At 37.1% G+C, this 17,135-nt stretch overlaps 1 protein-coding gene across 8 annotated transcripts in view; it reads left to right on the top strand.

The window, feature by feature from the left end:
* LTBP1 (latent transforming growth factor beta binding protein 1) overlaps positions 1-17,135 on the top strand; it is a 213,228-nt gene that overhangs the window by 59,441 nt on the left and 136,652 nt on the right. For 6 of the 8 annotated variants that reach the window (XM_074818245.1, XM_074818242.1, XM_074818241.1 and 3 more), the window contains one exon: positions 9,661-9,828. In XM_074818245.1, the coding sequence (XP_074674346.1) occupies positions 9,661-9,828 (168 nt within the window). Of the gene's footprint in view, positions 1-9,583; positions 9,829-17,135 lie in introns of those variants that run through there. The other 2 variants (XM_074818244.1, XM_074818243.1) reach the window with 1 other exon arrangement.

The raw sequence follows: 17,135 nt of genomic DNA, 5'->3' as shown, positions 1-17,135 counted from the left end.
TCCTTTCATACCCAGTGAAACTGAGGTTTACAGAATCGGTGACATCCTTATTTCTGTCGTAATTTTTTCCCCCTTCAGAAGATTAAGGGAAAAAAAGATCTTGGCTTCATGCAGTGCTGAGAAGATTTTTAATGGTGATTCAGCATGCAGAGAGTGCTATGTTAATTTAGAACTTAATTCCATGACGTTCTGTCCTTTGTCACTGTTTACAGTTTGTTGACTTCCTTAGCACTTTTCAGTTGCTTCCTTTCAGGAAAAGGAATGTTAAGTGGATATACTTAGTAAGGTAATATTAATTTATTTTTTATTCCCTATTCTTCCTGGAAACGGTAAACACTTTTAGAGCATTGCACCTAAGACTTAGTTTCTCATTTAAGGGAGTCACATATAGCTGGGAGAAAAGTGTCTATCTCAAGAATTTATTTTCTAAAGAAGTAACTCTTCCAACTTAAGACTTGTAATACTATCTTAGGGCAGGGTAAAGTCTATTGTCTTGATCATGAAAGGAGCCTAGGTAATTACCTTAGGCAAAACACATCATTTCAGATGAGTGAGATCATGTAGGAATGAGTCTCATTACCAGTGTATAAAGGCCTAATTCAGACCTCCTTGAAAGAGTCCTATTGATAAAGTGGACAGTAGTGGTTGTATTTAGCTGGTAATACTAAAGTGTCAATGACAGTAATAACACGTGTTCATCTGTGGCCACCTGAGCTCCTGCATGGCTGTAAGTTTGTGTGTAAAGATGCTGACTTCACTATGGGAGCATGCAATTCCTGCAGTAGTACCTGCAGTAGCTTCCATCCACAGAAAATTGCTTGTGGTAGGCTGTGAAGTCATTGCTGCTTCATTATAGGTGAGATGAGCATTGTAGAATGACTTTCTGTCCTAGACGTATGTTTGTGTCCTAAATGTGGCTTTTTGGCTTTTGCTCCCTTATCCCTCAAGTGAAAGCCTTTTGGGTCTAGATATGCTTTTAGTACCTAAGAATCTGGATAACTTGAATGGAAATTAATAAAGGCTTGTGGACCTGAATCCTGTGCTAGGTTGCTTACAGCTGGAGTTATCTCCAGCCCCAAACCTGAAGTGAACTTTCAAGCATGAGACTCATGAAGAGCTTGAAGTTCTGTTTCAGGAGAGGTGCTTCATTCTGAAGAAAACAGGCCATCTGGGTGCTAATATTTTGCTTACTTTCCCACCCAGACCTGCAGCTGAAGCACTTGTCTGCCTGCCTATCCTTAGAAGTGCAGTCAAGTAAGCCTTGTTAAACTCTGCTGCAGGATCAAGCTCCCTAAGGAGCGCTGCAGCGTAGCATGGTGGGGTTTGGAACCCAGCTGTTGTGAAGAGTCACCCAGTTCCTCAAAGAAACGTGTCGGAGCCCTAAAAGGATTTGAACTAAGCAGTCTTATGTCCTCAGCATTTCCTGTTTAATGGGTTGGGCACATTCCTGTTTAGTGTGCTGGTTAGGCTGCTTGCTCCATGCAATTAACTCCTCTCATCCCTTGTAGAAGAGACCGAGGACTGATTAGTGGTATAACTTGAGGCTAAAATTTAAGCTTTTTAGCATCGTATCCATTTGTGGATCTAGTCTACATGTAACACCTTTAAAACAAATAAACAAAAATCTGATTAAAAGAATTACCCCCAATAAATTTAATTGAATAGAATTAAGGCTATTCCATCAGACATCTCAAACCAATCTCCATTTATTTGGATTGGTACCTTTTTCTGGAACATCTTAAACTATGCTAAGGTAAACAATAGTTATTTCTCATTACCAACTGCTGATTAGAGTTTTTAAAATTGCTTAAACATGGAAAATGGCTATAGTTCAAGATAGGATGTTTATTGCCTGAGGGCTGCATATAGAGAATCTTTGTAGTGGTAAAAAAGACAAGGAAGGCAAAAGGTGATTCATAAAACCTGCTGACAGAGATCTCAGATTTCAAATCTAGGTGTGATTTGTAAGTTATGCACTTGCACAGGACAAAAATGGTTTTTAATTACTGTGAATTTCTCTGACTTGCTCTAAAAAGGCTGTGTCAGTAAGAGAATTTATCAGCAAAGGGCTCCTGGGGGGCATGTAAATAAAATTATGAATGTCTTTCAAAAGGATCTCAGCACTTGTGCCTGCATGTGTTCCTTTGATACTTTGACATCCAACCATATAAAAGAAAATACAACAAGCAGAGAGTTTGTCAGAATCTTCCAAAATTAATGAAGAATACCTACTTGAATGGAGCAAGTTTGCTGTAGTAAATTACTTTAAACAATACAGTGTTTACCTTCATCTCTATCCTAAAGTGAGACTAAGAGAACTAAAGAGTAGATTGATTGTCTCTCCTAGAATACATCAAAAATTTTGCTGTATTTTAGTGGTTTTTTTGGGGGGTGGTGAGGGTGGTGATGAGGAAAACAGCATAAGTCCCTCTTCACTCTGCTGTGACAGGGAGCAAGGAAGAGATTGTGTACTTGTGATAATCAGGAAGGGAAAAAGCCTTTTACAGATAACCTTCTTTTCAGTTATTTTCTCCCTTACCTTGTAAGTATCAAGTCTTTGGGATTATTTCTCTGTCTATCAAGGATGCTGAAGAAGCAAGCAGGGCTTAAAACGAGGGTAAAGAAACAAGAGTGCAACAGAAACAAGAAGTTAGAGAGCTCATTTCTGACTGGAGGGAAAAGATTGTGTTAGGAGCATCTAAACAAGACAGAAGGAGGAAATGATGTGAAGATGTAGTGACACGGCTAATCAGGAATAGGTATATAGTAAAGTGTGTATAATAGCAATGGTGGGAATAAGAATGGCAACAAAAAGAAGTTGTGGAGATCACGGTTCAGTTACTGTTGTAATAGGTAGTTGGCTTGTGTTTTGCTCTTTGAAGCCCCGTTGGTTTGCGTAAAGGCAATAGAACTGAGTGCTTGAAAAGTGACAAAATATCAGAGGTTAAGCTGTATGAGACAAATACCTGTAAGATCATGCAAATGCAACAAAAAGAAGGAGTTACAGAAATAACAAAAAGCAGAAGGAGTGCTGGAATGAATTACATGTCAATAATGCGTAGCTATAGCTGTCTAGACAGCAAGTAAATTACAGCTGGACATACTGCTTTCTTTTCCAAATGTTTGACTGGGTGGGTATGCATACATACACTTCACCTCATGCAGAACTGTGGGGAGTACATTTAAGTATGAGAAAAGCCATTGGATCTTGCATGAAATAAATCTGAGTCACCTTATTTTTAGTTTCATTGCCATTTCTGATTTCTCCCAGTGCTTGTGAAAAGAGAACTGGTTTGAGGTATGGAAGTGTATTGTAACAACATTTCTGGAAAGAGCAAAGATGCGCTGCCCCACCTGATGATAAGCATTGTATATTGAAGCCCAAAATGAAATTACCCAGCAGCTGTGCCTTGCATTCTTGAATCCATGTAGTTTTCGGACTTGTTTGTGCTTGTGACTGTTACAGAAAGAGTAAGGCTCATATTCTGCCTGGTTTTCAGATGGGCAAGATTTGACTGCAGAAGGTCTGAATGCAGAAGGCTTTACTCCCGTGCTCGGAGCAGACTGAGGGCAGAGTTCAGTCCTGCTAGGGTCATGTAAGGAATATTCGATGTTTGCTTCACTGGGATGACATCCATATCAACAGATCAGAAAGGGATTTGGGAGATCTGTGCCCCTTTGGCCTAGCCTGCAGACTGGTTCTGAGTATGAAGTATCAATAATGCACTGTTGGAGGAGAAAAATAAGTTATACCAACAGAAGCTTTTTAACTAATTCTGCTTCTCTCCCCAATGCTGATCAGACCTCTGCTGCAGTATTGTTTAGTTTTGGACAGCGTATATGAAGAAAGATGAGGATTGAGTGAGTGGTATCAAAAGCAAAACAAGAAGGAATGGAGGTCTGCAAAATACGGCCTGTTAGACTGAAAAAGTTCAGATGGTTTTGGTCTGGAGAAAATGAGACTGAGGGACAGTCGTAGCAGTCTTCATGTATGTTAGAAATTAATCCACAGAGACATAAGGTTTTGTCAGAGTTTGCTGTAGATAAATCAGGACAGTAATACACTTGAATTGCAACAGGAGAAATGCTGGTAATATATTAGGAATACCTTTATGATAAGAGAGGCTGCAGCACTGGAATACATTCCTTAGGGAGGCTGTGGAATCTGCATAACAGAAGGGTTTTGAGAATAGGCTGGACAAACTTTTTGTGTAACGCTGCTGTTTCATCCTGTGTTGGGAAAAAGAAGAGAGGGGAGATTAGGTGATCTCTTGGAATGTCTTTCAGTCCTTTCTATGCCTAGCAAGGGTTGTATTCCTCTCAATGTGTAATCTGAAATTTAGGGAAGATCTGTCTCTGGTCTGAATGTGAATCTAGGGTGTCTATGGCTCTTTTTTTTTTTTTAACCCCTCCCCCACCCCGCCCCTTAGCATTAGTAAATCTTCCAGACACTGATGTACAAGTTTCAACTTGTTCTGATCTTTGGGAACTAGGTTTTTGCCTTTTTTTTTTTTTTTTTGTGTTTTAAATTGATGACTAAGTAGTGATAATAGAGAACTTCCTCATATATTATCAAAAGTGTAAAAAGGTCATTCAACAATAGTTCTAAAAGCTTAACTATTTTATTTTACTTATGTGGTTGATTTTTATACAGCGTCAGCTTTCCCTCTGGCGGAACAAGCATATCTAGTAAGGACAAAGTCAGGTGGACTGGTGAAATAACTGGGAGACACCTGTTTTACGAAATAAGTCGTTTCCTTCTGCTTCTTTCCTTTTTTTCTGTCAGCATTTAATTAATAAAAAAGAGGGGGAGTTGGTCATCTGGAAATTTAAAACGAATGTATTTGCTGCTGTTTAAAAGCTTATCAGCTTTAAGTTGAGAAGATAAATTTTCATTCCAAAGTTCTCCTCATGCATCATGGTTATCATTTGAAAACATGAAATTACCTGAAATAATCTGTTGGTTTGGGGAGGAGAATGTAATTTTAAGATAGAATCTTCAGGTCTGATGAGATTCTGTGTAGATACATTTTTACGAAAACATACTGGGTTCAGTGCGGAAGTAGGGTGTCATGAGAAAAGAGTAGTGTGTATCTTATAGTTCTTGGAGGTACTAATGGAAAGCCTACAATTTGCTTAGTTTTGTTTCCTCAGGCGATTTGCCTCAGGATATTTGTCACAAGAGAAGGTATTAAGAAAAACACAAACCCCTCTAAAAGTAGAGTCAGAAAGAAGTTTTGTGCAAGGATTATGGGAGAGGTATGTGTAAACTTTACCAGCCGAGTCCACAGTCTAAACCACTGCTTGTGATTTTTATTGTGAATACTTTTGATTAGATCACTGTGAAGCACAAAACCATCATATACACAATAACATAATTTTTTCAACACACTAAAATATTTTCTTCTTTTTGCCCCGCTTGAGCTATGAGACAGTACAGTGTAGTCATCTTTTTAACTGAATACCAGTTCTGCTTTCGCTTGTGTTGCTAGCCCATTGTCTTCCCACAAAACAGGGATATGCCACAAATCTTCTGAGATCCACTACAGCTATTGAATACTGTCTAGCTAAATCTTTGCAGAAAGCTGGAGCTGTGAGGGCAGCCATAAAACCAAGAAAAAAATGTGTTTGTAGAAGTTCTTCTAGAAAGAAATGAAGGCTGAGTAGCATTACAGACAAAGGGACCCAGGAAGTTGAGGATAAATCCTTCCCCTTACACAACTCTGCCCAAGCATGGCTGTGTGAGCTGTTGTGACCACCTGGACCTAAAACCTGCCACCTGCCTTGTCTTAACTCATTCACCTTTTCTGCTAATGCAGAAAAAAAAAATCAGTTTGTCATGATGGACAGTGGGGGCAGAAGGGATTCTGTGAAGAAATCCTTTTGCTTATATTTTCCATTTCTCCTGCAGTTGTTGCTAAATCATAAATTTATCACAGCAGGAGCTTGCCGCGTTCATAATATTTTATCATAGTGACTTACAGAGATGGAAAGAAAGTCAAATACATGTGGTGCCAATTTCCAACTAAAATCTCATCACTTTACCTAGGCATCTTCCTTTTTTGAATCTGGCTCAAGAGAGTTTCACAGATTTTGGAAATTACGGGTACAGTCTTCCTCTGATCTCTTTTGACAACTGTATCTAGGAGTTCTTAGGTGTAAGTGAGCCTGGACTACAAGGCAGGATGATGGTGCAGTTGGCTGAGCCTCCCCATGAATTCGCTGCATAGCTCAGGGAATGAAGCTTTAGCCACTATTAGTAATCCTGATTGTCCTATCTTTATTAAAACAACAATCTGAATTTATCTCTAGTTCGGCCATTTTTTCAGTAGCTTTGATATTTATTTGGTGCTTGTATCTTCTGCTTTTGTTGTCTTTCATTAGGCTCCTTTATTTATCTGGTCTCACATTTGTATTTCTTCAGTCTGGTGTTATACTTAACAGCAGAGTGAGGTGTTTCATTTCCATATGTTTAAAATTGGTTTTGAAGAGTTTATGATACATTTCTGTCTATATATATAAAAAAATAATGATTCCAGGTATGTTGCCGTGCCGTAGCACCATCATTTTTTTCCAGAAATGAATTTGAGATAATTGAAGTTACAGATCTTGTTGTGTCTATGTCACAGTGATGTCGTCAGTAAAGCTTCTGGAGTTTAAAGAGAAAATTAATCTCTAGAAATGCACTGTCCTTCTTTAATATGAACTAGCCCAAAACCAAAAGAGGTCAAGGCTGTAGCAGCAATGGGCTTTTTCTAGCTTGAAATCGTGGGTTTTAGCATTAATACTGCCAAACCAGCAAAGAGATATTGAAGGATATAGTTTCTCATTTAGATTTAAATCACCCCCTCTTTGGAGAAGAGAAAAAACCCCCAAAACTACAGAAGAGAAGAAAGGGAGAGGATTCAAGTAAGTCCAAGAGTCTAACCTTGCAGGGTTTCTGCCAAAAGCTTCCCTACAGGAGAAGGATTTGTGGTCTGTTTTCATTTTAAAACTGGATGTATTATGCTCACTGTTCAGGTCCCTAAACCTTAGGATATGTGAGGATAGTATTGTCTTCTTAGGTACAGTTACAGAAAAGGGTGAAGATAATGTCTCTGCCTTGAATCACCTCCTCATACACTGCTCAGTTTTCAGCTCAGATGCCATCATTAGGTTTGTATCCTTCCTAAATGTCTCCAGAAGACTTGAGGAAGTTAAAAGCTGTGGCCTGCTAGGCAAGGAGAAGAAAATAGTTTCATTATAGTTTTCATAAATCTGAGAAAGATGGAGGAAATCTTCCGATTTCAAAAGAATATGAAGCTGTTTTATTTCTGGCTTTTTGCAACTAGTGAAATGGGAATGTTGTGAGAGTTGAATTTGTTTTATAGCAAAAGCATTGCTGAATAATGATTTGAATATTGGTAGGGGTAAGGGCTTACATCACGTTGTTTTTCATACTTCTTACTTTTCTGAAAAGCTGCACTTAAGTATTCTTTCATGGATGCTCTTTACCTATGTAGATACTGGCCTGTGTTTTTGAAAGTACTGTTCAACTGCTGTTCCTATGTTACTCCCAAACTTACATGCTAACATTTTCTCACACATTCAGCCTCATACAAAGGCGTCTCTTCTACCAAAAAAATTGTGCTGCAGAATTTTTCTGGTAAAATCTAAACTGTGCGATAAAAATTATTTTTAAAATATGGGGGGTTTTGTTACAAACATTATGACCAAATTTTGCTACAGCTCAGCACTCAACACCATAGTACAGAATACTCTGAAGGAGAGTTAAATCATGGTTTAGTTCCATCTATACTGGCAAAGCCAAATTTTTCAAATTTATTTATTTTTTTTTAGCTAAACTGGAAAACTTGTGTGGGTCCCCCAATACTGGTTTTTACAGTGCAGGCAGGACTGACTTCTGTGACTCAACTAACCATGTTTTTTTAATTAGATCACATCCTAAAGGAACTATGTTACTAAAACATCTGAAAATATAAAATGTATTGGACTTTTCTAGGAAAAGATAGATATAAAACTATACAAATAAAATACAAAGATGGCAGTATTGCTTGTGAAGCTGCGCTTAACAAAAGGAAAGCTTAGAAGGTTCTAGCCGCAGTAGTTCACAAGCCACTTATGCCTGTTCATTGGGAAAGGTGTATTAATAATTTTCGTAAGAAATGCTTGATATCCAGGAATCCAGGGTCTTCTAAATCTACGACAAATCAGAATACCAGCCTTTAATTGAAGTATTTTATTCCCGTGTCTGTCTGAGCTATGCTTTTTCTAACTGTTTAGGGAGAAAAAGGTGGGAGCATCTGTACTACAGCTGCTGTTCAAATAGAGCAATGTCTTTACTGTAGACAAAATAGTTGGCACGATTGTTTTAACTTATTTGTTTATGAAGAGCCAGAAATAAGAAGGTTTCATATTCTTTTGAAGTGGGAAGATTTTCTTCATTTTCTTCAGATTTTCAAAAAAATGTTTGTCCAGAGGGTATTTCATAAACTAGGTTAGACAACTATCCAGCAACTTATTTATTTCTATGACATGAAGAAGAAGATTCTTTTCCTTATGTGCATCATTTCTTGGGACACTTAGGTTTGATATGAAAGTATTTATTAATAGTTTCCACAAAGATGCTGTGATGTATTTACAAAAACTTGCTGAATTTATTAGTAAGTGTGCAGAGGACAAACTGTTTTCTTTTTAAATAATTGCAAGTGGAATCTGTTCTTTTTCCCTAATTTTCCTAATGAGTAGTTTTAATCTCTTTTTTTATCTTCAGCTGTTAGATGTGGAATCAAATACATCCGTTCTTAAATCAAATTCTGTAACAAATTCTTCTAATTAGCTTAATTCGAAATTAGTGTTTGCTCAGTCTTCATTATGTTCAAGTTTTTAAAATTACTGTAAGGAAGTATATATTAAAAAAAAAAAAAAAACAACAAACTAGCCTTTTTTTATCTTTGAGCTTAGAAACAGTATGTTTAAGCATTGATACTTACCCTTTCCTCTGAGCTATTTATTACTTAAAGGCTGACGGCAAAGCTCAGTCTATAATATGTAAATCCTTGTAGAAAAATAGTGCCAAAAAACTGTGAAAAAATGGGTCCAGGCAGCTGCGTCACAAGGCTTGACCACTTTGGGCTGGGGTGCCAGGAGATTTGAGACAGATGTTTTCAGACATGCCGCATGCCTAAAACATTTCCAGGGGTCGAGCTACAAATAGTGACTTAATAAGTGCAGAAACAGGAAAAGTATGCAGGAGGACACAAGAGTTTATTCACCCCTAGGTGCACAGCCAGCCTCTTTACATTACATCTGCCTGTCAGGGTTGGCTATTTAAGCTGTCATGCCCTTGGTATTGCTCTTTGTCTGCCTGTGAATAAAGTGCAGCATTGTGATTACTAATCCCACTCCAGTGACTTGACTTTAAATGTGGTTTTGGAGCGGATCCCGGAGTTCTGTTTGCTAAGCTTCCTACTCCTGTTTCAGAGACACCACTGGAGATCTATGAGAGAGAGCACTGCAGACTGCCCTCCTCCTGTAGACCTGTCGCCTTTTTCTGCCCCCCCCCCCGCCTTTTTTTTTTTTCCAAAACTTTTTGAAGGAAATCAATGGATACCAAAGTGATCTGTTTGTTTTTCTTTTTTTCTTTGCCTCCGCTGACAGTGGGAAATCACACCGGTCGCATCAAGGTGGTCTTTACACCCAGCATCTGTAAAGTGACTTGTACCAAAGGCAACTGTCAGAACAACTGTGAGAAGGGAAATACCACCACCCTCATTAGTGAAAATGGCCATGCTGCTGACACTCTGACAGCCACTAACTTCCGAGTAGGTAAGTACCCTGAAACTGTATTTGTCCTTAGCTGTCCTCTCTTGACTAACAGAGGGAGGAGATGTTTTGTTATTAATACCAGTTGTGCATCTGTTACTCTTTGTTTGGAGGGCTGTGCTGAGTAGGAACCATTGTATGTTAGACAAGCTTTCTGGTATCCTTCGGAAATGTTCCCAAAAGTTCCTTTTGTGTCATAGAAAAAAAATTCCCATATTTTTCATCTGAATTTCCAGCTGCAGGGCTACAACATGCTAAGCTGAAGCTTTTGGTAAAATTCATCCCTCAGAATTTGTGTTGGTAAATAGAGAAAATGTCAGATTCCACAAAAAGTTTTGGTTCCCCTTTTTGCTTGTTGAAATCTAGCTAGCACAGTGAATCTATCTTCAAAAAATTATTCAGGAGTTCCTTAAAACTACAATCCTTTTAAAAAATTTATCAGCTTAAAGCTTCTTCTTATGGCTGAGAGTAAATCAGATTTCATATTTGTCATTTTTTAGAAACTGAAATAACGTTAAGTCCAATTGAAGTTATTGAAGCCAGTCATTTCTCTGTTAATGTTTATTCTTTCTGCTTACTCAGTAAGAGTGTCAGCAGTATGCCAGTCTAAACCCTACAACTGCTTGACTGTGTTGAAACAAATCATGAAGGCTATCTAGGATAACAATTAGCATATTTTAACTGTACATTATATGATGTTGGTAGGAATTTGTGTGCAAGTATTAGTCTTGTAAGCTAGGAGAAATGCAGATATATGGATACATATCTAAACACTTTTAAATTTGTTTCACGTTATGATATCCTTAACTGCTCTTTGAAAGTATTTTGTTGCTATCCTGAAAATATCATAGTATCATTTTAAACTTGTAAAATTAATTATTTTGCCAATTTGTACTCAAAGAATGCCAGATATGAACACTGTAATTTTAGTCTCCGTCTAGTATAAACATAATGTCAGGCAGTGCTGAGGCTGGCCAATACTGCCCTTTTTAAAGTGCACTATATTTCAGGCTCTGAGAGGGGGGAAAAGCTATTCCAAACTATTCTTATTTTCATCTGGACAGATGATACAAAGAGCAGTTCCCTCTCTTAACACTCCTACTAGAATATGAGACTGGGTGAAAGCTCTTGAATTTAATAACACATTCCTTGATAATATGCATGTTTGTAAAAATACATGGTTTGGACTAATTATAATAAAAACAGTGTTTTAAAAGAGCAATACAGCACACTTTGTTTATGATTGTTTTGAGGCATTAAAAAAGAGAAGGATTTTGTAAAGGAATGGTAAATCAAATACTTTAAACTTATATTTACTGCCAGTACAGATTTTTACTAATGTTTTGGCAAGAACCACAGCTAAGTGGTTTTTTTTGTTTAATTTTCTGGCTACTGTGAAAGGATAGGGTTATTCTCCCCCCCCCCCCCATTTGACCTAATTTTTTATTGAAATTATGAAATGCTGAGAATGGGCAGTCATGTAATTTGTCTGCTATGTAAATCTGTGCTGTAACATGACCTTCTCTCAAATACTTGAAAACTTGGAGAGTGGAAATCGACCTGTGAAGACGTGTTCCACACCTTCCTTCCTGGCCTCAGGCCATGCAGCTCATGATGCAGCGTGTACAATAAGCTGCTAGAAATATTCAACAAAAGCAGCTTATAATAATTTGATAGAAAGATAGAGGAGTGTTATGTTTAAAAATGTACAAAACCAAGTTGCTACCCATGTATAGGGATTTTTAACCTGCCTGTAGCTATCTTCCCTGTTACTTTTAAAAGACCACAAGCGTTCACCATATCTCTTAAGTATCATCATTTTTACAGATGAGGAATAAGAAAGAAGTCTAAACTGTGACTTCAAGGCTTTCCAGTTAAAAATAAAAATGCTGAGTGAACTTCTTAATAACCAGAGAGGAGAGGTCCTACACCTGTAGATTGAGTTCTTTCACTGATCACAGATTTTCAGGAGCTTTTGAATCAGGGTTTAAAATCTGTACTATTGAAATAATTTTTATATCTGTTCTCTAACTAGTGCCTCTCATAAGCTTAGGCTTGTCCTGATAGAGATGTATCCTGATACATAAAGCAGAAGCAATTTGGGTCTTCTGAGATCATTTATTTTTGTTATATTTTTAACATCTGTATTATGTTTTGCTTGTGCTTGTTTACTTACTCTTTATCCAAAATGCATGGAAATTCTTACTCTGATCATTTGACATTCTGAAAGTGCAACCATGAAGGAGAATGTTGTGTCAGAAAATACATACTTAAAGCAGCAAACAGCACTTTTTCAGTATTTTTTTTTAAGTATTTGTTCTTCCTAAAGCTAGAAAAGATAAATTCACATGCTGTATTTGGAAAAGAAACTTCTATTACTAATAATAGATACCTGCTCTGAGTGGGGAAATTAGGAAACTGCTTTAGGTTGTTAGACCTAAATGTGTTTCTGTAGCAGGAGCAGCATTCTAGTACACAAGATTGAATTTAGATTCTCTGATGACAGATTGTAGTTAGCCATCACTTTGCTTTGTTCTTAATAATCCATTTTTTCTAATAATAGACCAAAGGTTTTTTTGTATAGGTTTTAAACTTTGTGCTGAACTTTGTAAACACTTTTTATTTTCAGGTTCCAGTGCCTGTACTAAAACCACTAAATTTTTTCCATGGGTTATTTCAGATTCTTAAAATTTGCTCAGTTTCAGCTGAAAATTGGTACCAGTGAGTCCAAGCAAGGAACAAATCCTGTTTCCTGGAACTTTTATTAGATAGGGATAAGCCATTAAAAACAAAAACCCACAACAAGAAACAGATTGGGGGAAATGTAGCTTTTCAGGTAGCTGAGATTTTGGCTCTTCTCATGAAGAACTCTAGCATTTCAATTGAAGGTGATGAAAGCTTGGTATTTGAGAGGAAGGATCTCCTTGATTGCCAGTCTGCTTCAGTGAAACTTTGGGGTTTTTTGTAGTTTCATTTTGTGAATGGGATATGTTGCACAGTCAAACTAACCAACCTCCAATATTTCATTGGCTTGGAGAATGAAAGCATTTAATCTGAGTGGAAGCTTCTGCTGAATAGATGATTCTCATTATTCTATTGGATTGATGCATGTGCAGTTTGTATGGTATTTCAATCCTGATATATCTACAGAGACTTGTAAAACAGGGTCAATATATGTGCATAGGAAAGGATGCATATAGAATAACATGAGGTTTCTGTCTCATTCACTGTTGAAGTTACTGAGTGATGTGTCCTGTTTCTCCTCAAAATTATTCCACATTCCAAAATACCTATTTTTGAAATGAATATTCTCTCTCTAAGGAGCGGAAGGACAGCGACTAATTTGTAACTGTAAAATGAAGCAGCAAGGAATTAGGGAATGCCCAAATTAGGTTCTACATGCGCTTTAATTTTTTCTCTATGGTGCTATGTATTTAATTATAGATTTACATTCTTATTTTTTTCCACAGGATCCCTGCCTCATGCATTGCACAGGAATGACAGAACTTGTAAAGGAAGCAGTCTTTTAATACTTAGGTTTATGTTCACTGTTCATTTGCAGCCCTGCGTCTCATTTAAAGCAGTTCATTCAAACTGTTATAAATGAGAAGAGTTGCATGCTATTCAGTGGAAGTGCATATCTTTCTGTAGAAATTCTGTGACTGAGCACTTGGGGGTATCTGTGTCAAACAAGGAGATAGCAGCATTCTGCAGCTGGAGAGTTTAGGAATTTTTTCCCAAGGCCATAGGAGATGATTGTGGCAAAGGTGGTGATAGGATTATTGCTCTACCGCTCCCCTTTATGTCAATCTTTAACACTCATCAGTATGTCTTCTTTTAACATTCCCATCCCCTTTTCTTCTGATCCCTTTTCATATAGCCTGCACAGTTGTCCTTCTTCCTGGCTTTGCTGTGTGCAACCATAGTTTACTTAGGCTGTTATTGAGGATGAAGGAATATTTTGATGTGTGCTTTTCCTTGGAAGAAGGATGAATTTTGAGGAACCCTATATTTCTTGTTTTATTGAATTTGAGTGAAAGTTAAAGTGTTTCTCCTACACCTTCACTGGTCTTCACAGGGAGTTGTGAAGTTGAGAATGATGTCAAATATGTGTGCTGTGGCCTGCAGTCCATGTGAGTCAATCTTCCTTGTGAGACTAGAAGAGCATGAGAAGATGTTTGTCCATCCTCCTTTCTTCTCATCTATAAAAGGTCCATTTGTCTCTGGTCCTACATTAACATGTAAATAAGAATCTATTGGACATCATTTGGTGACATGGTGTCATGGTGTCTGAAGTGAAAACGTATCTGGTCCTTCATATTTTGAAGGACCAGATACATTTATTTAATCATAAATTTTAAAACTTTCAGCATGGATCAGTGATATGCATATCCCGTATACTGTCGCAATAATGCTCAAATTATATTGCTTATTGAATTTTGGCACTTTCCCTACTGGAATTTTGTATCAAAAATTTTTCCTGTTTGACTGTGTTGACTCTGTACAAATGTTTTTGGATAGTTGAGATTGTCCAGAAGTTTTCAATTATGTATACGCAGAAACTTCCAAGAAGCAGCATAAACATTTTGCTCAAATTTTACTTGGTCTTCTGTTGAAAGTAATGAAAGAAAATTTGACCAATATATTTTAAAACAATAGGTTATTAGAATGGAATTTACTAAAAAGGCTCATTATATAATTATTATTCTAACGGAATTTCCTATCTAGGAAAGAGTCTAGAGAGCATAGTTATTTAGAACTGTGAAAATGTAAAGCAGTAACTTTTTAAGAAAAAGTCGGCAGAACTTCTGAATTTTATTCAGACATACATGATAATGAATTTCTATCAGTGCTGTAGAAGGTAACATTGCTTTTTATTCAAACACTTCTGGTCTTGTTAAATAATTGTGTTGGTTAAAAATGATAGTAAGCAAGTCAGCACTTTTTTATCTGTAGTTTGTGTATTACAGGAAATCCAAGAGCAATGAATGGCATTTTCTTGCTGCCATTTGCTATGTAATAAAGTTGTGTTTCTTTGCTCCATACGATACATACTACACACATCCTACTACACTGAAGTGCTACTGTAAGACTGTGCCATTTGAGGAAGATTTTTCAATATCATTTGGTAAGAAAAGGCATTTATTGTAAATAATACTGGAGGGCAAGTTTGATCTATGAAGGTATATAAAAGACCAACAGCTTGTGGAAGTGTTTGTGTAGATTGGTGAGAATTTACAGACTGTTCTGGCAGTTTGTGAGGTGCATATGTTCAGTTTTCTACCCCTTATATTTTATTCCCTGTTGTAGTGGGTTTAGTAAAGGTTGCTAGAATGGCAACATGTTAGAGATGCTTTCTTCTCTATTATTTACTACTTGGTGAATGGTGTCAGCCTGGGTAGATGACTCATCATGACTGATCTATGTAACTTGTGCCCCAGCAAAACGCTATTCCTATGGTTTCAGCTGAGACTTAGCAGATGTACATGTAGCTTCTCAAATGGAGGATTTAAAATAATTGATAACAAATGCAGAGATTTTTGGATTCCTTTTGGTAACATAACTGAGGAGAATTGATCCCCCCCCCCCCCCCCCCCCAATGCTTTGGTTTTCAACTTGATTATGTTCTATCAGACATCCTAATTGATGAGGAGCTTATTTCTGGAATAACTACTTAGCTCCAGAACTGTGTATAATAATTCATAGTCTGTTTTTAGTAGTTATTCTCTGTGGGTAAGAGTGAAGTGTTACTCTGAAATACCTTGGGTTTTGCACTTGAAGTTGACATAGTATCCTTTTCTGAAGTAGTTATGATGTAAGAACCTTGCTATTCCCCCTTGTATTATCAATTTAGTCCTTTTACTGTCTCTATAGTGGCTACCCTGTAACCTTATTTGGTAAAAGTTTTGTTTCTACTGTTCCTGCAGTAATTATCATTTCTGCCTTGTCAGGCTTTATTGTTTTATGCTCTTTTTTGTGCCAGATGAAATATTTTTTTTCTTTTACCAGACACTGGCAGACACTTGAAAATTTCAGAGTTCTCGGACAACTTGGTTAAAAGATTAACTTTTTAAACTTTCTGCAACAGCAGTCAAGGAAGTTGGTCAGTCTGTCAGTGTGTGTGTGTGTCTCTCAGGAAAAAAGAAAAGGAAAGGATCAGGACATTAGAGTTTATTCACCGCTTTAGCTGGTAATTTGAAATTTGATCAGTATAACTGATGACCATGCTTGAAATATTTATTCATGCAGCAGCATTGTAACAGCTGTAGCAAAATGAAGGCCAAGTATTTTTCCTCAGACACCAGACTGAGTGGCTAAAATAGAAAGAAGGACAAATAACAGTGGAACTATTTTATGAATTGTTTGCATCCTCTACCTTATAGAAGACACTAAGAAAAAGTATTTCACAGCCTGAAGAGCCAATGCAAAACAATTTGGGAGGAACCACTTATGTGCATCAAGTTAACAGATATTCCTTTTTTCCAATCTCCCTTTGTTCTGTAAAGGAAGTTTGAGCAGCCAGGAGAATGAATTAATTTACTTACAATCCAGGTAGTGTAGGTGTTCCTAATCTGAACCGCTAGTGGACTAAAACTCTAGCCTGTAATGTAAAGGTACCACTCTCTGGTCTGAGCAGCGCTCAGGGTTTTGATGTGGTTTCAATTATTGGCCACCTATACTCAGATTACAAAGAAAAATTATATCTTAAGGGTTTTGTTGTTGTTGTTGATATCCAGATCTGTTCAGAAGGAATGCTTTCTTTTCCCCATGTATTTGTCAGTACTTGTCATCAACAAATAGTTCTGGTTTCTACCATAGAGCTTACAGCATCTGTGAGATCTTTCTTCGTAATCTTAAAATAATTATTCAAATTTGACATCTTCCCTCTGATTCTAACGGAGGCCAGATGATAATTTAAAGAAAATACATTGTTCAGCCAGATGATTTTAATGAGGTTGAACTTAGAGAAGCCTGTCAGCAACTCATTTCCACTCCTTTGCTCACCTTAAGGACTTCAGATCATCACTGCAAAGCAAAAGTCCATCTGCTCTCAAAGCACTCACCAAACTGTATATTATAGAGAACACAGTTTTTGGATGTGCAGTCATAGGAAAAACCACAAATGGAAACGGTACAAAATCCACACCTGCAGCCATTCAAAAACACATGGAGTATGTTTCCCTCAAAGTTAAAGCAAAACAGAACACAAAGTTAAAATGCATAATGCTTTATTTTACTGTATATGGTTTTAATTTATAGGGATTAGTTTATGTACATCTGACTTGAAGTACTGTAAAAAGAGAACTAAG

This window comes from Strix aluco, chromosome 3 (assembly GCF_031877795.1).
Source record: "Strix aluco isolate bStrAlu1 chromosome 3, bStrAlu1.hap1, whole genome shotgun sequence".
Lineage (NCBI taxonomy): Eukaryota > Metazoa > Chordata > Aves > Strigiformes > Strigidae > Strix > Strix aluco.
This window is presented reverse-complemented; position numbering and strand designations above follow the sequence as displayed.